At 42.5% G+C, this 23,647-nt stretch overlaps 1 protein-coding gene and 1 non-coding gene across 2 annotated transcripts in view; one reads left to right on the forward strand and one right to left on the reverse strand.

Annotated features, from left to right (window-relative positions):
• Positions 1–1,511: 1,511 nt before the first annotated feature.
• The window catches only part of F9 (coagulation factor IX), a 31,815-nt gene continuing 9,679 nt past the window's right edge, over positions 1,512–23,647 (reverse strand). Inside the window, exons 5-8 of the mRNA XM_033116147.1 lie at positions 16,293–16,421; positions 14,328–14,533; positions 4,428–4,542; positions 1,512–3,678 (exon numbers count right to left, since the gene is read on the reverse strand). Coding sequence (XP_032972038.1) covers positions 3,131–3,678; positions 4,428–4,542; positions 14,328–14,533; positions 16,293–16,421 — 998 coding nt within the window. The 3' untranslated portion in view covers positions 1,512–3,130. The remainder of the gene's footprint in view (positions 3,679–4,427; positions 4,543–14,327; positions 14,534–16,292; positions 16,422–23,647) is intronic.
• LOC117030266 (U6 spliceosomal RNA) lies at positions 16,705–16,808 on the forward strand. The gene has a single exon (XR_004424347.1). It is a non-coding gene; the product is annotated as a U6 spliceosomal RNA (small nuclear RNA).

Genomic DNA, 23,647 nt, shown 5'->3' on the forward strand with positions numbered 1-23,647 from the left:
CAGTTCCCCCACGTGCTCTAAACATATAGACAGTGTCCAGTGGAAAGCATTATGCTTTTGTAGTATGGAATGGGAGACCTGAGATCTAGTGGCTCTGGTCTTATCTTGGCCTCAATTTCCTCATCTGTTAAATGGGCAGAGTGGTTTGGATGGTGTCTAAGGGCCCTTGCAGCTCTGACATCTTTTGATTGGACTGGAAGCATTCACAAGTTGTTGCAAAATTATAATGAGGCAATTTTATGAAATGGTCTGTCATGCTTCAGGAGAATGGGGGAGGAAACCCTTTCCTTTTCCCTTGGCAGAGGAAATTGAATCGTACTTCGTTCATGTCACCACGAAGCAACTACTAGTATTCAAAAGAACCAAAAGCAGTTAAACAGCAAGTTAAAACGACCACTCTGCATGAACGCACTTTTCTTCATTCAGCAAGCGTTCTGTTTTAATCTGTCACTCCCAATATTGCATAAGCATGTTTCAGCCCATTTAGGTTAAGTACCTGCAGCAATTTTAAAAGCACTAACGATTCTTGTATGGCGACTGTAAATGCCATACAAGGACTCTGAAGCTCCTGACTCTTAGGTGGGCTTAAAGGACCTACCCGTTTAATGGTGGCAACAGGCTGTAGGTGGCTCATGATCAATTCAGTCATTTTCGAGCTCGTGGGTAAAAGAATAACTGTGGCTTGGAGATGTATGGGCCCAGGAGCTCCACCCCACTGCTGCCTTTGTCAGGGTGGTCTCCATGGTAACAAGGCCAGAGTGGCTCACTTTTACCAATTGCAGAGCACTGGGGACTACAGACCTTTAGTCATTCAAATGTGAAGAAACAGGTTGCCATGCATGAATTAGTATCCTCCTTAAACATCAGGGGGACAATTACAGTGTCTCCTCTCTCTTTCCCTGCTTTAGCCAACAATAGCAGAACCAATTTCTTTCATTTATTCAGGAAACCTCCATCCCACTTACTGTTTTTAAGTATGGCCTCCTTTCATGACACTAAATACAGAACTCGTTTCTACTCTGGAATGAACATGGATTCAGAGTCAGCTCACATTTATTGAGCATCTACTATGTAGTAATGGAGTAGGCACTGTCAAAGCAATTCACATACACCACTGTAGTTAACTCACAAAATATATAAATGTGGATCCAAAGTTAGTGGACGCAGTTGGTGTTTGGCACGCAGTAAGCCCTTGTTGAATATTTTTTGAATAAAGGAATGAAATCACAGACTATCAAGGTCAACAAGGGCCTTTGGAGAGCATCCGGTCAAACTCCCTCATTATACAAATGGAGAGATCAAACAAAGCCCAAAATGTGGAGTGACTTATGTAAGAACATATTAACCGCTGCTTAAACTCAATTCTGTCCCAGGTGGGTCCACACTGCCTCACGTGAAAGCTGGGGGGATAACCCCATCCAATCTCTGCTGTGTCGTATTGCATTCGGACACATTCTTCTGTGTGTTCTGCTGTGTTTGGGATACTTCTCTGTGATTCAACAAGAAACGCCTTTGGAGAAATTGAAAAGTACTTTTATTGATACTTGTGTTTAAAAGACTGAAGTTAAAAGGCATTCACTAGAATAACGAAAGAAATCAGTAAGGCCTGGCTGGGGGCGAGGTGAGGGCAAAGGAAGCAACAGCTCAGTGGCGTCACAGTGCTCCCAAACCTGATTTTGTCAGCCAGTGCCACATGTAATTAAATACAGAGTGACCGATTCCCATCAACCAAATTCACAGAAAGCTGAGGTATGAACCAGAACACCAGCTTATTAATTCTTAAAGGGAAATATTGTGTCTAACAGATTGGAGTATATATGTTGCTTGGTCAGCAACCCTCTAGAAAATTCAATATAGAAGGCCTCATTATAATGAAGAAGTTGCTTGGTGAGCGTGAAACCGGAAAAGGGAAAGTTAGTTGGCTCATTAGAGTGACTCATGCCTGTGAGCCTGACGCGCTCTTCTCCACTGTGGGGCTGCACTAGTTAAGGAGACCTGATGTTCACGTTCTTTGGTCTGGGCAACTTCTTCCTTATTCCTGATCAGTACTGGAGACACACTGATGATTTCTTCCTTGCCGACACTACTGGTTCTAGATCGCAAACTGTTCCCTTTCTGTTAACAGTTTTTTGGTTTTTTTCCCAGATGGGGCACAATACACCTGGGTTATATCAACACTTCTAGTTACAGTGACATGTCAGTTTGCCTTCCTGGAACCATCTCTAGTCAGACCTCCAGAGCAGCACAATTACAAGCTCTTAGGGAACTGTTCTGATAGGTCATTCCTTCCATGGTGTATGTATTTTAATAACATGATGCTCTGAGAGCAACTTTTCCCCCAAGTTCTTCAGGCTTTTATTTCATTCCCTATGGTCTGAACAGCAAGTCCAAGATCAAACTGAAAGCAAGTCTGGGTTTGATAGACATATATAATTGTGTATTCCAGGAAAACAGTATGAAGCTCCCCGTCCCTCCTTTTTGCCTGGGGAGGGAACTGGGGAGAGAAGGAGGGAGGGAGGGTAGGGGAGAGAGAGAGAGAGACAGAGAGAGAGAGAGAGAGAGAGAGAGAGAGAGAGAGACTTGAAGATTAGGAGTTGAAAAAGATAAAGGATGCAGGAATAAGGGTACAGAAGAAGAAGTGTTTCTAATGAGATTTAACCTGTCAGAAGCTCCTGTGTTGTCCCTTTATGAGTGTGGTGCCAGCCTTGTGATGGACTAGACCAAATATCCTGGATACAGATCTAATCAATGTTGATGTTTGGTGGGAGAAGTAAGAAAGATCTGGAACATGGAATGCTGCTAAGGAGAGAGAATCTGGGAGTTGCCCCCGTGGAGAGACATAATGCCTGGTGGGCAATATGAAGACGTTAACTTCACAGTTTTGTCAAGGGCTGGACCTGTAGGAATGGTCCCAAATCCCTACCACAATTTATTTCTCTAGTGATTACATTTTCTAATCTACGTATTCTAGTAAAACGTGAATTCTAGATAGACTTCTCCCTGTAAAGAGAGAAAGCAGTATTCATAGAATGTATTTATTCAAATCTAAAGAGATGGAAACCGATTAGTTAGTAAAGGACCTTGTTCATTTTCAATGCCAAATATGCCAGTCTTACAAATACATTTTTCTCTAAGTGAGCTTTGTTTTCTCCTTAATCCAATTGACATACCAGGATACCTTGGTATATATCCCATATTTTCCTTTCACTGCGCACTCTTCACCCCAGCTAATAATTCCAGTTAAGAAACTGATGCCTTCCACTTCTGTAACATGGGGTCCCCCACTATCTCCTTGGCACGAATCTTTACCTCCCTCATGGAAGCCAGCACAGAACATATTATTATAGATGGTGAACTTTGTGGACCGAAGGCAGGTGGCCCGGTCAACCAGTGGAACTTTAAGGTACTGAAGAATTGACGCTGTCCTCCCTCTGTTGAAGACTTTCCCCCAGCCACTCACATAGCCAGACCCAAATTTGAGGAAGATGTTCGTGTATTCCCTGTTAGCAATGCAAATAGGCGTTACATAGCTGTTTAGCGTTAAAGGTCTATCCAGTTCCAGAAGGGCAATGTCATGGTGGTACTTATTAATGGTTGCGTTGTAATTGTGGTGAGGAATAACACGAATCACATTTCGCTTTTGCTCCGTGTGTTCGTCCTCCTCCGTGTTATGTTCACCTATTGAAAATAAATTTCTTTTTAGACATTTTCCAAGTGTCTACTTAGCATCACTTACTGAACTGGCATTACTTAAATGGCATGTCACCCATTGAAAATAAATTCCTCTTCAGTCACAAATAGTCTTTCACATAAAGAAACAGATTTTCAAAGTGTCCACTTGGCATCACTGAATTAATCTGAAAGCCAAGTGTCAATCTTAATTGGTATGATTTGGGTAAAATGTAATGAGGGCCAATGCAGACTTCTCAGACCCGAAAGTGGTTTAGGGCTCATCATAGAGATGGGTGTTACAAGTCTTGCTGTTACAAGTCTTACATTGTTCACAGGTGATAATGAATCTACTTACATTGAACTATCCTAGACTTTCTCCATTTCAAGTATTTTGAGCCCTTTTGGGGAGCACGGTCGTTCATTCAATGTTAGCTGAGGGCCCGCTACAGGTTGTGCCAGGCACCAGAGATACAAAGATCAGTGATAATGACAGAGCTTTGCGGAAGGCTCAGTCTGGTGGGGAAATGGAGATGTCAGTAAATAATTGTCCCCCACTGACATGAGTGCCAATGAAGGTATACCAAAAGCACTCTGGGGGGCTTGGAAGATGGAACAAGTTGGGTTTTGAAAATATGGCCCCTCTACCACTAGCCCAACTTACTTAGTAATGATCTTATTAGGGCTTAGTAAAATATGATATACCAGTCACATAGAAGATACTGACGCTAGACTACTAGCTTTTCTTGTTTGTTTACCTGCGACAACAGTAATAGTATCACCAGGTTTGAGACAGTGGGCTGCAGTCACGATCCATTTTTCATTAACGATGGCACCTCCACAGAACGCATCGATTTTACCATTTAGAAGGACCTGTGGAAATAAAGTTAGGGATCTTATGGCATGATATATTTGATCCAGAACAAAATAAATATGTGTGCTGTTTATAGGAGTGGGCAAAAAGTTGGCTTCTGGTGCTGGCAAAACTGGAGTGTTTCTGGAAAGTGTCAGCTTTGCAGATGAATTAGTGTTTCTGGAGCAGGATCACAAAAGCCGTTCCTGTAACTGTCTTGAAGAGAACATGCAGGGAGAGCCAGGGGGAGCTCTAGATGAGGCAAATATGAGGGAACGGCTTCTTTGGGTGCTTCGGGGCCCTCGGATTCCTTTTCCAGGTGAGTCAGATTCTGTGATGGCACAAATTGTACACACTCGGAAATGCACTGACTTGCTTCCTCGAAACCGAGAGTTATTATTGAGTCTCCTGTCTGTGCAGGTGGAAATCTTTCTGCAACAGGTTATTTGAAGCGAAAAACTGATTTTTTTCCAGGTCTTTTCAAGCCCTCTCCAAACCGGAATACTATGAAACAAGACCTGTCCAGACAACGAGGATAAGTAGGGCTCATGCATTCCTCCTATCGTCCCTAACCATATTCTGCTGCCCTTGGCTGGATATGTCAGCTGTCCTTGTCCTAAAAGGGGTACTAACTTGTGCCTTATTTGGGGGCAAAGTGGACAAAGCTATTTGAGCGCTGCTTTGAGCCTGGGCATTATAAGAGGCCAATCCAATCTTTCGCTTGCAGATTCATTGCACGATCAGAATGGACAATGACTATTTTCACCACCTGAATGTCTAGATCAACTTGGAGAATTTCAATTCCAGGGTAAGCAAGTGCCTTGACCCACCTCTGCAGGATGAAAGCTGAGAAGGTGAACACTACAGGGGTGAACGCTAGAGGGCACACTCAACATTCGGTAAACCCTCTGTGGGCACTGACTAGTAGCCGCTGTGAACAAAAGCCCTTTTTTTAAAAACTTTTATTTATTCTGTATGTTTTTCCAAGATCCATCAGCTCCAAGTCAAGTAGTTGTTTTCAGTCTAGTTATGGAGGGCGCAGTTCACTGGCCCATGTGGGGATCGAATCGGCGACCTTGTCGTTAAGAGCACTTTGGTCTAACCAACTGAGCTAAACTGCTGCTCAACAAACGCCCTTTTGCTAAAGCACACATAGGCCGAGGCATAAGCAAGCCCATTCATAAAGGGAGAGCTCAGTACCTTTTAGTGTGAGTGTGAGAAGGTCCTCGGGCCATGTTCTAGTGAAGATTCTTTTTGTCCTGAATTCAATTGGCTGAACACCTACTAAGTCCTAGACACGGAAGCACCAGCCTTCTCCTACCGGGAGACCTATAGGGCTGACTCATTGCAAGCTTCTGACCCCCTTTTCCATACTCTAGCTTTTCCTCTCGTTCTAGCTGTTGCTTTTAATTTTGAAAAGTTGTAAAAAATATGGGAAAACTCGTAATTCCAAATAAATAAAATATATAAAGGAAAACTCCCATAATAGTATATTAAACATCAGTGTACACAACCCCCCACACCAGACTTAACTATCTTCTTAATTTTTTTTTTAAACTTTTAAATTTATTTAAGTGTGTTTTTCCAGGATCCATCAGCTTCAAATCAAGTAGTGGTTTCGATCTAGTGGTGGAGGGCGCAGCTCACAGTGGCCCATGTGAGGATCGAACCAGCAACCCTGGTGTTACGAGCACTGCATTCTAAGTAACTGAGCTAACCAGCCGCCCCCTTAAGTTATTTGAACACTTATTATGGACGTACTATGGACTAATCATTCTGCTAAGTGTTTTATGTACACTTAATACAACACTTTGGGGAGTGATATTAATATTTCCATTTATAAATGAGCTAACTGAAGCTTATATACACGTTAGCTACCCTAAGGTTAGTTAGTAGTGAAGATAAGATGCAAACCCTAGTCTGCCTGGCTTCAGAATCTATGCTTCTAAGTACCCAGTAATTTTCCAAGTGTGGTCAGTGGATCAATTGCAGTAGAATCATCTGGGATGTTTGTAAAATGCAGATTTCGGGACCCACCCACATATAATCAGATTATTTGGTGAGTGGAACAGGAGAAAATGAAGATTTCCGGAATATCCTTATGCATAATTAAATTTGAGAAATTCTGTTTCAGAATTTCCAAGGCTTGGTGACCTTTACATTTTCAAAGTGCTCACTCCAGGCAGATCTGGCTACATAATTTGTGGGTGTCAGGGCAAGATGAAAATGCAGTACCCCCAGTTCAAAAGCCAGGAAAAAATGGCATTGAAGACACTAAGATACAGAACTCTTCCCTTTCTTCTGTGGCCTCTGGCAACCTGTAAGGGGGTTTTTAATTTACTATTTAATGTCATGCTCCCTCAGATATGGGGGATATTTACTGGGAGGGCAGATATTCACAAGCATCCAGGGGCTGCACCCTGCGATGTAGCATGCAAGCACAGACACACCCTTCAGCTGTCAGGTTCCCCCCTCCTGCCAGTCACCCTCCTGATGCCCTGTGCCCCAGCAGTGGGAAGGGTAAATCAATCTTCCCTTCCCACTGGCCCACTGCAGCAATCACCCGCAGAGAGGCGATTCCCAAGGGATTGCAACTTCCATGCCAGGATGTGCTCAGTACCTGCAATGGAGGTAGGCAAGGAGCTCGCCCTCGCCATTCACCCTCAGGACATATTTTTGGTCCTGAGATGCCATGTGGCCATGCCCCCTCCCAAGACAGCACAGGGTGTGTACACCCCACCTCTACTTTCCCTGTCACTGTGCAGGAGGAGGGTGACAATAGTAGCTATTGGGGATGAAGAGGGAGAGTATGCCAGTGTGCCATGGGTAGGGGGGTGACAGTGGTCATTGGGCAAGTGTGGAGAGGGGGAAGCAAGGCTGGTCAACGCACCAGGGGACAGGGGAGCGGGAGGTCAAGAATTCATCCCCTGGAGGTGGTGAGAGGTGAGACTGCAATGATTGGAGGTTCCAAGTCTCCAGAGCAAGCGTGCCTCATTGTCTCATGGGACTTGAGTTACAAAACACAAATGCAAAGCCTTGAGCTCCAAGTGAGGGATCCTTCTGAACGCAAGACCCTTTGCAAGTGCACTGGTCACAAGCTCATGAAGTTGGCCCTGACCCCAAGTGATTTTCATCACCAAGCAAATTTGGGCAACACTGTTCTATTCTGGTCCTGATGGTTACAACTGAATACCTCTGTTCAAGTAACGGGAGCTAAGAATTCCCATGTAATGATAATAAGGGTGCTTCTTGTCTGTATTAGAGGTGAATTAGACATCTTGCCGTTTAATGGGCTAGTTAGGCCAGACTGAATGATATCCACAGCCCCTGGGCACAGACTACGATGTAGCTTGTCTGACTCTTGCCAAAGACTTGCTGCCTGGAGCTTCTACTGCTTTCTGATGTGTGACTGAGAAATACGGTTGTGTATTTCTATGCCTGAAGAGCAATTTTGGCCAAATAACCTGGTTGGTATTAGAAATTTTAGCAAACATCTGTGCCAAGAAAAAGCCCTAGATAAATATTTGTATTTACAGATATTACAAACGACTTGGTTTTGGAAGGTTTGCTTGGCTACCTCGGGGTCACAGCTATCTAAATATTAGCTATTTAGGGATGAGCTGTCTGCTTGACTAAGGACAATTTCTTGCAAGACGTCACTTCGGAGAATGATGGGGAAAATGGGAAAGCGTATGTTCTGAGCAAGGCCTCTGAGTTCCGACCTGTCAAACATTTTCATGTTTGTCACACACAGACACACTCCAAAAACACCCACGGGCATCTACAAAATACGTGTTCACATATCTGTTTTGATGCTCTTCACTGACAATGCCAACTCAGAGTAATAGCTATTGCCCTGTTGTGTAACCTTTTAACTTGAACCTGACCTTTCCCTGGGATTTCAGTAAATCCTTATTCTCCCTACCTAGCTATCACCAGCTTTACAATACTATTTTTGTTCTACTTTTGCATACCCATTCTCTCTCAATGTGTGGAGCACATGAAATATACTATAAACAAGGTTGTTGTTGGATTGAGGTTTGCAAAACAAGTGGTTTACTAGTAGGTGTGAGACTAATAAGAGTGAAGTGAAAGTAAACATGTTTATGTGTACAGCATATACATGAAAGTAAACATGTTTATATTTATGTGTGAAACTGAGCATAACAATATTGAGTGGTAAACACGTTCACCAAAACAACTTCTGGTTATCACCTAAGTAGTAAATAAGTTCAAAGAAAAGAGGATAAAAGCAGAGCTCGAGAGCAGTGGAGTGAGTAGTCCGACTGGGCGCTCGGGCTAAGACCCTCTGCGAGGGGCAAGCCGAGATACTGGGACTCTCCGAAGTTCTAGCTTGCGAGACCAGCTCGCCTCAGAACCGTTGTGGGCCCAGTCGTCTCTCCCAGATCAGGGACCTTCTCCATCTTACTTGACTCTGGGACTCGGTTTGTTATTAAATTCTATTTTATCTTGTATAACCTATGGTGCTTACCAGAGCATTGGCCCCTGGAGGGACATTGGTTCCCAAATAAAGCTGTGTTACTCACTCTATCTGAACCTGTGCGTCAGGACTTTGTTCCCCACTCGCGTCACGAGTACCACGCAGGGACGTAGGGCCCTGCCGAGGGGTTAATATCCCCTTGACTTTCAGGAAGAGCCTGAAATATGGCGGCTGCTCTTCCAGGTGTTCGTGACACTCATATGAAGAGCAAAACCATTTCTGCATGATGTACTGCTTGTTATGCCCGCAGGTGTGATTCGCCCAGCCCTTGGCCCCACTTCATTTTTCTTGGCGCAGAGGCGATGCTCATTTTTGGTTTTTAATGACTGGTTAACTAGACTAGTCATCAAAATAGATTTCATTAAACTATCCTAGAGAATAATAGTCTAAATGTTCTATCCAAAATAGTTTTGTGGGGGACCGGCCCAGTGGCTCAGGCGGTTGGAGCTCCGTGCTCCTAACTCCGAAGGCTGCTGGTTTGATTCCCACATGGGCCAGTGGGCTCTCAACCACAAGGTTGCTGGTTCGACTACTCGACTTCTGCAAGGGATGGTGGGCTGTGCCCCTTGCAACTAAGAACGGCAACTGGACCTGGAGCTGAACTGCGCCCTCCACAACTATGATTGAAAGGACAACTTGACTTGGAAAAGTCCTAGAAGTACACACTGTTCCCCAATAAAGTCCTGTTCCCTTTCCCCAATAAAATCTTTAATAAAAAAAAAAATAGTTTTGTGGGTCCAGATGAGATAACATATGTCATGTTTTCATTTCTCCTAATTGGAACTTTATCATCTGAGCTAGAAAAAAATAGAGGCTTACTTTGTCCAAGTGAAGGAAGACATTTCAATAGTATTAGGATCTTCATAAACATCTTCCTCCCAACCCCTCCAGCCACCCCAAAAAGAAAAAGTTCGGTTCATACATATGGTAACTTTGCATGCTGTCTGCCATGGGACTTAGGTCTATGTAGGTAGCTGTACAGGTCAAGAGCCCAGGGACCTTTTAGGATAGCTTCAGACCAAAGCAGAGGAAAGCCGAGACTGGGGAAAATGCTAAGACATTTTAAAGATTATTTAGGCCAAGAATAGTATAATGAATAGACAGACTGCTTCTCAAGACATTTTGTTGGTTAAAACAGTTAAATACTGGCAATTGCATATGATACAACCTAATAGAAAAGATAAGGAAAGCTTAAGGACCTGGCTTCTTTTGTATTCTGCCCATGATAAAACAGAAAATAGAAGACCAGGTACGTTGCATACAGGGCCGGACAGACCCTAACCTAAAGTCGAAGAGGTGGGAGGAACTTTGGGGGCAAGTTTGTGTTCGGTCAGAATTGTCAGCTGACAGGATCAAGGGCATGGGACCAAAACCAAATTAAAGTTTTAAAAAGCTGAAACACTTTATCGCTTCCTAAGATCTCTCACTTTTAAGCTGTTGATGAAGGTGTCATAGTATCGGTGTCATAGTATAGGTGTTGCGATTTCTCCGTTTTTCCCTAATGTTTAAGTTTTCATTGCTTTCCTATGTCGCTGTATGAAATTCGAGTCTTGTTTTAGTTTCCCACTACGCTAAACATATAGTGAATCCATGACATGTCCTTTCCGTTCCTATATAGTGCATTTAAACCTTTAGCTTCGTCTCTCCCCATCTGAGGTGTCCCTGCAGAGTCTCTGCTTCCTTTCCCCAAGTTCTCTAGGGGCTCCGAGCCTACCCCTGGGCATCTGGAGGGAAAATAAAGAAAAGTGGCATCTTCCCTCCTTATGCTCCTCTCTCAGACCTTCTGTCACTGTAATGCGGGGTTCAAGATCAGGCAAGTCCGCCTGCACCTTTGACCTTGGGGGGCGGGGTGGGGCGGGGCCTGCCCGCGAGAACCGAATGGAGCTCTGGGAAGCTCAGGTCTCCATTGCCTGGTAATGCAGCTTCTGTGGCCTAGCCTCCAACCCCGGAAGCTGAGGTGAAAGCCCTAGAATAAGGTAAGAAATGAACTCGACCGCAGACGGGCCACGAAGAAGGTGCACATCGCTCCTTAGGGTCTCAAAGCTTGTCCCCTAGCCTACTCTAACCTACCCCCAGGTGAACCAATGCCCTCGACACTCTCCAGGATGGGGTTATCAGGCCCTGCTGCCCCCACTGACAGAACAGCTCTTCAAGTCAACAATTAGACAAACATTTGTTCAACAAACGTTTCCTCCCAAAGCTGCCCAGCCCAAGTAACTGACCCTGTGGTTGTGGCTTTCCTAACTGGGGCCAGAACCTGCGTGCCTGCAACTTTCACCCGTAAATCCACAAAGAAAAAGTCATCTTCCCTTTACCCCTGTGGCCCTTTAGCTCTTGCAAACAGCTCACTTAAAACTTTTCTGTAACAGACTAAAGCTTTCCAGTTCATTCAAACTGTTCATTACTCCAGATGAAAGTGAACTCCTTAGGTTCTTTGTGGCATTTTTTTTCGTCCAAATGGTCGCTTTTCTCCCTCTCCCTCATTTATGAAGTATCAGCATTTTGAATTACACCTTTCTAAGTGACATTGCTAACCAGTATTTCATATTTCAGAGCCACAAATATTTTGCCCTTTGAAACCCCAGCTGTTGTGTGCTTTCCCTTGATGCCCCGGCTGCAGCCGGTGCCTTGCAGTCTTGTCTGCAATGGAATCAAGTATTTCCTCCCTGCAGATTAACGGTGATGGGGTGGAGCTGGCTCTAACACAAACGAGAGATTCTGGTTTGTTTCATTTCTGTTTTGTCTTTGTCTAAGAGTGACTTTTGCACACTCCATTTATCTCATATTTTTTAAAACATTAACCTTCCGTGCGAAACTGGGTAGAGGTGGGTGTGGAGACACAGTTCTCTGGTGAGGACAGAAACAATGTCCAGAAACAATGTATGACTGGGTCTTTCTCAGGTGTCCTAGAAAGTAGCTCAGCTCTTCACCTTTGGAAAAACCTAAAATCTAGTACTTTGTAACTCTCCAGCCAGTAATCTTACTTCATCTGGGGGAATTTGAAATGATGTGCATCAATTATATCTTCTTCCTCACAGTGCAACTGCAACCATCATCTAATAATTTTTTGTCTGCTTCAAAGAAAAAAAATAACTTGCTAGAGTAACTCGAATTTCTATTAGGAAACACTTGCATTGTTAAAACATGGCAAGCATCTGGCTTAAAGGGAGTGGGTGGGGGACAGAGATTATGTGACTCAGTTGAGACTTTATAAAACTCCATTCTTTTTGTTTTAGCTCTCGTTTAAGTGTATTTGCCGTTTCATTTCTGGGATGACACGGGGACAATGTTAAGCCCATAATGTTTTGGGGTTTTCTTTTTCTTTTTTTAATCCTGGCTTTTTGTTTTCATGGGAAGTCATCTTCTTGGCTAATAAAACACTCCTGGGTGACAGGATCCTCCACTCTAGGCACTGCTTTATGTCCCACAAGCCCAAGGAAGGTAATAATGATAAAGCAGAATCCTTTGTTCTAACCACCTTATCCATGGAAGTTAGATACAGAATGAATGAAAATGCATGAGAACACAAATAGTAAAATTAGAAAGAATCAGATACATGGATGTTAAATAGAATAAAGGATACTTAGAGTGTCCGGACCCAAGAGGGATTGTTCAAGGAGAGGCCAATGGAGAAGGAAAAAGGTCAATTTTACAAAGAGTTGTGAAGGAGAATAAAGATGTGGGTGAGTGAAGGAAGGGGTCGTGGTGGGTGAGGGAAGCAGCCCTGGTTGGATGCTTAAGTAGGGGACACGGGGGTGTAAAGGAACATATAGTGTATTTTGTTGGCTATAAGGTCAAGTCCAACAAATATTATTACGAACAAGATAAAAGAAGGGAAAATATAAAGTTTTGGTTGTGATGGTCTGCCACTCTTCAGTACCATTCTCCCCAACATCTGTGCCAAATCCCGACCTTCCAGGAAGGGTGTAAGATGTTATCCCCATTGTATTGGAAAATGGCTGGCAAGCTGAAGAATCCTGGATAGATACATAGCTAGTCTCAGAAAATTCCAGTGGTGTTAAACTGGGGACATTTACCTGATCCTGGCATAAATTGTTACCTGTTTGATGATTGAAAAGTCTTTAAAGCTATTGGTCTCTGATGGCAAAAGTTCCAAACTCAGCAGAGAAAAATATTTTGAGTGAAGCATCCTTGAGATGACTACAAAATTACACTGTGGTCACTAGGGAGTTTTATATTAGACTCAACTATTGTAAGCGCTGTCCAATAGAACTTTCTGTGATGATGGAAATGTTCTGTATCTGCCCCCTTCAATACGGTAGCTGGTAGCCACATGTGGCTATTGTGTACTTGAAATGTGGCAGGTGTAACTGAGGAAATTAATTTTAAATTTGATTTAATGGTAGTTAATTTAGATTTAAACAGCCACATGTGGCTAGTAGTTACCTTATTAGACAGCACAACTTTTATATAAGGACCACCTGGCTCCTTACCTCTGAGGCCTGCTCCTTCTCTCCAATGGAATCACTTAGGCTTTAGCTGTAGCCAGTTATAGCCTGGGTTTCGCTACAAATCTAGCTCTCGGTCTTCGGCCTCAAAAATGTGCACAGGTGATTCTGATGTGGGTTGTCTGCAAATCACATCTGGAGGAACGTGGGACTCGGTACCATTAGTCCACTATTTGGTGTTTTGGACCTTAGTTTCTGTACCAAGGTCGTTTCCTTTGGACCAGTGGATTTCAAATTGTAGTGTGCATGAGAATTACCCAAAGGGTTTGTAGCACACAGATCGCTAGGCCCCACTCCCAGAGATTCTGATTTGGTAAGTCTGGGGTGTAGCATTTCTAACAAGATCGCAGGCAATTCTGATGCTACCACACTTTGAGAACCACATGGACTAATCTCCTATCTCGTATGCTGGTTCCAGTAGCCCAGTTCTTGCCTTAATCCTGTCTACTTGAGTCCTTTTTTAAATCCCTTCAAAATAATCCAGTTTTTCTGAACCTAGAGACTTTCTGACTCTTACCAGTTCTCCCAGGAGCTGAAGCTAAAGTAGTACCCCAAACCCCAGTAACTGTGACCTCACTTCCAGCCCTCCTTATTGCTTGTCTGGAATCCTACTATGCTGTTTCCTTGATGCCAAACTCTCCTTGACCTTGTATGGTAGCCGTCCCTGGACTTCTCTTTCCTATGGGGGCATCCTCATAATTGCTCAGTGATGAAACTTGCCTAAACACTTCCTTCACCCTGATAGGTCTGTCTAGTGTCCTAGCCTCAGCATCATACTTGGCCTGTCCCTTGCCCGACTGAACTCCAGTTTTGACACAGCATCAATATAGAGTACCTGCCAAGGGAATTGACCTGGTTTGGCATTTTCTCCGCCAACAATTCGAGTGAGGTCGTTAAATGGTTGGGTGCTTTCAGTGACGTTATCCAAAACTGTTTCATCTGTAGTAGAATTTTCATAGTCCATATCGGAAAAAACAGTCTCAGCGCGGGTGTGCTTCATAGATGTGTGAGGGACAGAAACTCTCCCACATGGAAATGGCACTAGAAAAACGGGAGAAAAAAATAGTATTCGGATATTTCTCATTGGCAAGCAGAACATGTATTATAATGATCGAAAATGAGGCCCATCCTTGTCACTTCTGAACAGCAGGCCCATCTATATTTTTAAAAATCTGATGAATGAATATACACAGTTTCGAACTGAAAGGTTAATTGCATTATTTTCGTGAAAAGTTTTCAAACCCTTTATGAAAATAACATTTGGCTCAGGAATCCATCATCTTTACGGAAATAGGATAAGTGTTCCAGAATCAAATTTTGTAAGACTTTTATAAAGTCTAATGACTTTCTGTTGTGTTTTTTTCCCACTAAAAATTCTTATTCCCAAGTACTGTCCCTGAATGGAAGTCTCATGATTGGTGACATGTAACTTTAACATTAGAATTAGGTAAATGAGACTCCTGCTTCTTTTCGTTAACAGGATTTCTTTTGTAGACTAGAATACCTTCTAGATTCCAAGGTGGATTTTAGGTATCTGTTTGGGGGGGAGAGCATAGTAATTTAATTATCTGACTGTCAAGTATTAAGCAAATACATTACTAATATGATTATCACAGCCATATCCACCTGGAAACTGGCCACCTTTTTACCTTGATTTGGTTTACTTCCTAAAGAAAAGAAATTGTCCACAGAAACATTGGGGACAACCGGAATGGAAACCTGTAGTCTAGCAAAGTCACCTCATATTTCATTTTCATTTCTCACTTCCCTTCCAGCTCCATTCCTTATAACAGACATTTCTATAGCAACCAGCTGTGGCAAAGTATCATGAAGACAGCATGTGGTTGGGAAAACAGGAAATTAGTTCAAAATACTTATGTATAAATATAAATCATCAACAATGGCTACAGGAAAGGGACCATAAGTACTATCAAAGGGTACAAAAGCTTATTTTAGGTTGGGCCTACTTATTCTGCTAAAGCTAAGGCACTATTCAAATATAACACGTAATAGTTGGAAGTGCTTCTCAATTCTCTTTTTTCTCTCTCATAACATAGAAAAGTTTATGAGGGCTTAGCTACTGTGCCATCTGTCTACACTGGAATTAAGGTTTGAAACTTAAAACATACATATGTTCTCCTCCCAACGTAGACTGGCTTTGAAGCAGTTGTTTGTGAAAAACCAGGTAGAAAGACGGGCGTGTGGGCCCACGAAGCATTAGAGACTCATCATTTTAGTTGCAGCGTAAATACTCTTGGCTTCTGGTCCTCTCTTTAATTTCCTCTGCTGGATGCATTGCTGAGATAGGTGTCGAGCCCAGTTACAGAGGAATGGTGCATGATCCAAGGACAGGAAATAACTTTCTCAGAGTAAACCAGCCACACCCTGGCAGAACCATACTTAAAATTCACCATCCTTGTAGTAGAAGCCTATCTATCAGTCAATCACTTATATATCTTTTATGGTATAGGATTACTATATAAATTTGACTGGACGAATTAGAAATATGAATACAGAAATCACACGATTGCTTCATGACATAAAAGTCAGAAAAAAATTGGACACACGGAAAAGACTTCAGACTGAAGACATTTACAGAAATTTGTCCTTAAAATGATCATGCTATTTGGAACATTAATTTTTCCAATTCAAGCAACTGATCGTTCCTATGATTTCAAAGGAAGTAGAAACAAGTAAGGATCATAATTATGTAGGCTAGTTAAAATGCTACCAGTTCGAATATGGATTTGGAGCATGTGTCTGCCGAGCTTAAAAAAAACAAACGTATTTAGATTTCGACCTGCTGGTTCACAGGACTTTTGGTCTTCTGCAAGGCGGTATCCAGCAGTACAGGAACAAAACACCTTGTTGTCAGCGCGCATTTTACAAAACTGCTTGCACCTGCCATTCTTAATGCTGCATGTTGCATCTGAAAAAAAGCAAAATCAACAGTAATAGCATCACTTAATATGCATTTTAGGTCAAATGTGAGCTGGGGATTAGGAATAGAGACGGTGGAAATGTAATGGCTCTGTGCGATGTCAGAGGGATAATGGATGGGGGAGGGGAGGTTCACACAGTGTGAGGGATATAAATGATAAACGTCTAAGTATTACTTTGTCTTGTGCACCTGAAACTAATGAAAAAAACAATGTGAGCTGGGGCATTCCTGGAGAGAAGCTTGGAAGCCTTGAGCTAAGGAGTAGAAAGATGTGCTCACTTCGGCAGCACATATACTATAATTGAAACGATACAGAGATTAGCACGGCCCCTGCGTGAGGATGACACGCAAATTTGTGAAGCATTCCATATCTTTAAAAAAAGAGTAGAAAGATAAAATTCCTAACAAGGCATACAGTGGTTGCAGCAATGTATTTGATTTGGTGTAAAGCTGAAGGTTTGGATATTCTACTTTAACTAAATCATGGACTACAATTAAAAATGTTTATTAAATATAACATGTATTCAGAAAAGTAGCCAGAACTTTAGTAGGAATTTTCACAAAATGTATGTACTGGTTTCAGCACTAACCAGCTCTATACATAGGACATTATCAGCACCCCAGAAACTCTCCCGATGCCTCCTTTCAATCACTGTACTCTTCCTCCTTCCCAAAGTTACCATCACCTCAACTTCTAAAAATGAATGAGTTTTGCCTGTTCATGAACTTGATATATTAATAAATAGAAGCTCACAATATGCACTCTTCTGCATCTTTCCATCCACGTTATGTTGTAGAGCAGCAGCTCATTTACATGCTGTGTAGTTTTCCATTGCATAAATATTACGACCTTTACTCGTCCATTTTTCTGTTGAAGAATATTTGAGCTGTGTTTCCAGTTTGGGGCTCTTTTGTATCGCTGTTAGGAACATTCTTGTATATATCTGTTGGTAACATACGGATGCATATTTCCTGGATGTATACGTATGAGTGCAATGATTGGATCATATGTTGAGGTTTAGTAGATACTGTCAAGTAGTTTTCTAAAGTAACTGTACAAATTTTGTGTGTGTGTGTGTGTGTGTGTGTGTGTGTGTGTGTGTGTTTAAAGATTTTATTGGGGAAAGGGAACAGGACTTTATTGGGGAACAGTGTGTACTTCCAGGCCTTTTTTCCAAGTCAAGTTGCTGTCCTTTCAATCTTAGTTGTGGAGGGTGCCGTTCAGCTTCAAGTTGTTGTCCTTTCAGTCTTAGTTGTGGAGGGCACAGCTCAGCTCCAGGTCCAGTTGCCATTGCTAGTTGCAGGGGGCACAGCCCACCATCCCTTGCGGGAGTAGAGGAATCGAACTGCCAACCTTTGTGGTTGAGAGGACGCGCTCCAACCAACTGAGCCATCCGGGAGCTCAGCGGCAGCTCAGCTCAAGGTGCCTTGTTCAATTTTTAGTTGCAGGGGACACTGCCCACCATCCCTTGAGGGAGTCGAGGAATTGAACCGGCAACCTTGTGGTTGGGAGCCCACTGGCCCATGTGGGAATCGAACCGGCAGCCTCCGGAGTTAGGAGCATGGAGCTCTAACTGCCTGAGCCACTGGCTGGCCCCATAACTGTACAAATTTAAATTCCCCCATCACTGTATGAGTTCCAGTTATTGGATATATGATGCAGATGTCTCCTCGCACTCTGTGACTTGCCTTTTCACCCTATGTAGTGTATTTTGCTGAATAGAAGCTCATAGATTGTTTTTTTTTTTTTAATTTATTGGGGTGACAATTGTTAGTGAAATTACATAGATTTCAGGTGTACAATTCTGCATTACATCATCTATAAATCCCATTGTGTGTTCACCACCCAGAGTCAGTTCTCCTTCCATCACCATATATTTGATCCCCCTTACCCTCATCTCCCACCCCCCACCCCTTACCCTCTGGTAACCACCAAACTATTGTCTGTGTCTATGAGTTCTTGTTTCTCATTTGTTTGTCTTGTTCTTTTGTTGTTTTTGGTTTATATACCACATATCAGTGAAACCATATGGTATTTGTCTTTCTCTGCCTGACTTATTTCGCTTAGCATCATACTCTCAAGATCCACCCATGTTGTCACAAATGTTCTCATAGTTTTAATATAATCCAATTTATCAAAGGAAACTTGAAGCTGGCTGAGGTGGGTATGTATTAACTCAAGAGAATGAAATAGAGTCCTTTAAGGTAGCTAAATGCCAAAGACGTTATGTGGTGACAATGATAAGCATTCTGGTGGCCCACGTTTTCTTGACTCTTCTATACAACCTTCCTTATTAATATAAAATATCTTTCTTTGTCTCCTGTAATGCTTTTTGTCTTGATTCTGGTTTGTCTGATATTAAGACTGCTTTGCCTGTTTCTTTTTGTTAGAAAAATCTTTTTACATCCCCTTATTTTAGCTTCCTGGTATAATTTTATTTTAGGTATCTCTTTTGTCAACAACATCCAATTTGATTTTTAACTCCAGATGGAAAGTTGTCATTAACACCAATTCACCTTCATTGTGATACCTGATATATTTGGCTTATTCCTGCCATCTTATTGTGTATTTTCTAATTTCCGTGCTTTCCCTTTGTTTATCCTATGCCAAGTCTGTAACAGGAAGTTTTATGGCACAGGGCTTGCTGGCCGAGATATGCTGACTTGAGGGAAACCGGCTCTGCCCTTGGGCCTATTGCTGCCTCTAGAGGAGCACAGGGACACAACAAATAGAAGACATCTCCCCACTTACCTACGTGTTCAACAGCAGTACAACTTTCAACAGAAATGCTCACTTGTCAGTGCAGTTCGAACACGGGAAGTCTGAGAACAAGTGGCTGTAGTAGACACCTCCTGTGTACCACCTCAGTTCTTCTCGGCCTCACCCGTGTTTCCCCAGCACGGTGGTGATCACCTCTGCGTGGGCATCCACTGACCTCATTATCGACGTGGCCTTGAACGGCCTTGGCTCATATCTGCACTACGTGCCTCTCCCCTCCTGCCTTGGCACTGCCCTGTTGATGCTGAGCCACCGGATGCCCCACAGCCTCTCTGGGTGTACCAGCACGTACAACCCGGAGATGTGTTCAACCCATAGGCTGAACTTTTGACATTGGCAGACAGATGCTGATGGACTCTTTTTTTCACTTCTTCCCTCCTCCCAAATGGACTGTGCTGAGGCCAGTTCGTGTGGCTTCTTGGAGAACAGTCCCAGGAGACCAAGCAATCAGTTGCAGATGTAGAGATGGCTCATCCTATTATTGGTTCTCCTTTCCTCACTGCCTCACTCTCCTGTCCCTTATTTTCTCCTTAGGATTGCACACCCTAGCACATAAGCTTGTGTCACAGATTCTTTTTTTTCTGGGGGAATGCAAGCTAACAGAGTGACTATATGGTTTGGGAGTATATTATGGATTTTTGAGTCACAGATCTAAAATTTTGGTAAGTTATATTTAGGCTAGTATAGGCTAAGGTAATAATTAGCTCATGTTCCTTACTGCCACTTCAGAAAATAAGGGAAGGCCAATCAACTGTTGCCAGGTAGACAGAGAAACCAGCCTGAGCTTTAACCTGTGCTACCAATAATCCATGGAGTGCACAATCCAAAAAGGTGTCACTTGGTCCTTATTGTTTATTTTTTAAAGACCTTTCTCCTCACTCATGGTGACTATATTCCTGGCTCTTGCATGAGACTAGCTATCATTGTGTTGCTACAAAGCAGCACTGAGATGTTCAGCCAAACCAAATACCACCTGTAGAAAGTGTTCAGTCAATATGAAGTTGCAGTAAGTTAACAGAGGTAGGTGGTAGGTGCAGCCTGGTTTGGTGCATGCACAGCAGGAATGAGTAAACTCAGTGTGGTTTTCCTGGTTCTGTGCCCTTGGCTAAGTAGCTAAATCGCTCCATGATTTTCCTTATTTGTCCCTGCTCTTTGTGGCCCAGGTATGTTGCTGATGCTCTGTGGCTTGGTTTGTGGGCAATATCGCTGTCCAATTAGCAGTCTTTTTTTTTAAGTAATTTTTTTTTAACTTTTATTTATTTTAAGTGTGTTTTTCCAGGACCCATCCGCTCCAACTCAAGTAGTTGTTTCAATCTAGTTGTGGAGGGGGCAGCTCACAGTGGCCCATGCAGGGATCAAACCGGCAACCCTGGTGTTACGAGCATCACACTCTAACCAACTGAGCTAATCGGCCCCCCAATCAGCAGTCTTTTGCCCTCAGATAAAGGACTCAAGATTCTGGAACTAGAATAATAGCACAAGGAATTTGATTGGAGAGATCCGTAGTCCAGGATCTACGGAACAGTCACCATGGGACTCATTCATCAATTGTTTTTTGAGCACTTAGATGTCAGGCACTGTGTTGGGTCCCGAGGCTGGTCTCAGTGCCTAAAAGCTCTGTTGAAGAACGTCTCACAGCATCTGTTCTTCTGCCTCTATGTTGGCACAAACTCCTCTTTCTCACTCCCCTCATGCCCTCTGCAAAAGTTATGCTGTTCTGCTTGATTTTACTCTGCCTTTTTCTACCCTGATATATTCACTGAGGTGAAAACCAAAGCCTGAACAAAAGATATTCTGTTTAACAAGTTTACCACAGAATATGCTGCTATTCAGCTAAACTCAAGGTATTTTCTTTTCTTCACTCCCCAGAAATACATAGCAAATAAGACAGTAGTGTCTGTGATGTGTTAACAAAATGAAGAAAAAAAAAGTTTATGTGCTTGTGATTTTTTTCTTTTCATCCTATCTCACTGTGGGGAAATGCCTCTTGTGCTCTTTAGAAGGTTCAGGAATGACCAAGTTCTTACAGAACTTGATCTACCTGGAAAGGTCTCAGATATGATGTGTAGCTAGGGACATACAGTGGTCTTTGTTCTAGACAAAGGGACACAATAGCCAGTTAATTGTTATTCTTCTAACTAGAGGGTGTGCCCTGAATATTTGTACCTCCCTTCCCTGGAGAGGAGCCTCATGGACAAGGGAAAAGGAAAACAATGGAAATCTCCCTTTCTTTTCTTGTTTTTAAGGAGGGCGCAGCTCACAGTGGCCCATGCGGGGATCGAACTGGCAACCTTGGTGTTACTAGCACCACGCTCTAACCAACTAAGCGAGGGTGAGGCAAGAGACTTGGGGCTCAGGTACTCCATAAACCATGCTATCTATTAATAGCAGCTATTGAGATTAGTCTTTAGTTCAGTTTGAAGCAACGGCTTAACTGGTACCTTCCTCTAGTGTCTGAGATAAAGAGCTCTTTGAGAGAATCCCCACTTTGTTTCTGAACTAACTGAGCTGAAAGGAATTTTCTAAACCTTGATCAGATGGGCTGGGGGAGGTGCAGTGCAACTGCCAAGCCTTGACTAAACCAAAATGGTGGGGAAGCCGAGAAGACTGAGATGGGGCCAGTTGGAGACTTAGCACTTTTGCCATGTGGACCGTAGCTTCACACATGTAGCAAAACCTGTTACGGAATTTTTGTGCTTCTATTTACATTCCTCAGGGCTATTCTCCTCCTTTAAAGGGTCTTTATTTTTAAACTAAAGACATTTGGGAATTTTTTTTTTAACTTTTTTATTTATTTAAGTGTGTTTTTCCAGGACCCATCAGCTCCAAGTCAAGTAGTTGTTTCTATCTAGTTGTGGAGGGCACAGTTCACAGTGGCCCATGCGGGGATCGAACCAGCAATCTTGTTAAGAGCACCGCGCTCTAACCAACTGAGCTAACCGACCACCCAAGGAATATTTAATGTTAAACACTATTTTCCATTATACTTTACTACAACGTACCCTTCATTCTTAACTGAGACTGAGTTATTCATTCTCTCAGCTCCAATAGTTATATTATTTAAGCTGAAAATGAGTAACTACTGGAAAGATTTCTATAGGTTTCCATAATATCAGGATCAAACTTATCTAGGTAAATCTGAATTTGAAGTTATAACCTTTCAGATGAAAGTGGCACGTCAGAGATGTTGGATCAATTAATACACCTATAGGAAAGGTAATCCATGCTTTGGTTTGTCCCCACACTAGGAAATCTGACAGGATGGGAATCCAGGAAAGGTGTACCAGTTCATCCCCCTGTATTCACTCTTTTCTTTCTTTTAAAATGGTTTGTCCCTGCCACCTTTTCCTTTTCTTCTATTCTTTTTTATCTTTAGATCTCAAAGGAAGATGATCAATGGATTTCTCTTTAATACTGAAAGGATTTCTGAATAACATTACAGGTGACTTTTATCCCTTTTTCAATGGGACAAATGTAGCTCTGTGTGTCGTTTTGTTTTATGCCTTTTTCATCTATGTGTCAGGTGGATTGATATAACGCCTTAACAGAGTCCTGCTGATTTTCTACTCTTTCCCCTTAGTCTTGTAGCCTGTGGTGTTCAATTCTCTCCCTAGGATCGTATCTCTATTCTTCTGGAGTTTCAGAGTAGAAAAAGAATCTGTCACTAGCACTGTGTGTTTTTCACAATCACAATACCAGTCATCTTGCATCGAGCGGTAATAAACAAGTAGGCAAAGGACTTTGGGGTTTACTGTTTTGATTGCCAAAATCTCAGGAAAAAATATTCTAGGCTATGAGAGGAAAAGATGCCCACTGAACCTAAATTTGCTATGTAAATCTTTCAGTGTAATTGGCATAGTCAATTCGGGAACAAGCTCAGATTTTTGTCAACAAATTTAACATGTGAAGTGGCTCGTATGTGTGAAGTGCCTATTATATGAGAGAACTGACCTTGCCATACCCCAATTCTATAGTTACTTGACTTCTGCTGCCTATGTTGATAGCAGTTTAGTCATCAGTTCAGTTTTATGCGTTCAGTTTTCTTTGCATTTTGTGGATAGTAGTTAGAAGCATGGGTTTTGGTCAGACACACTGAAGTTCGAGTCCTGGCTCGACCATTTACTTGCCTCTGTGATTTTGAGCTGTTTGAGCTAGTTTCCTCATCTACATCGAATAGGAATAATAATAATGACCACATAGGGTTGTATTGAGGATTAATTAGTGAGTGGACCATCACTACCCATTATCTACCAAATATTATTATCGCTCTTAATATAGTGTCTTGAACTCATCCTGGAAACTATGACTACAGATAAAATGAATGTATGTTTGAAAGTATGTTTTATACAATGGAATCTTATTCAGCCTTCAAAAAGGGAAATCCTGTCATATGTGACAACATGAATGAACCTGGAGGACATTATGCTAAATGAAA

The sequence above is a fragment of the Rhinolophus ferrumequinum genome, chromosome X (assembly GCF_004115265.2).
Source record: "Rhinolophus ferrumequinum isolate MPI-CBG mRhiFer1 chromosome X, mRhiFer1_v1.p, whole genome shotgun sequence".
Classification (NCBI taxonomy): domain Eukaryota; kingdom Metazoa; phylum Chordata; class Mammalia; order Chiroptera; family Rhinolophidae; genus Rhinolophus; species Rhinolophus ferrumequinum.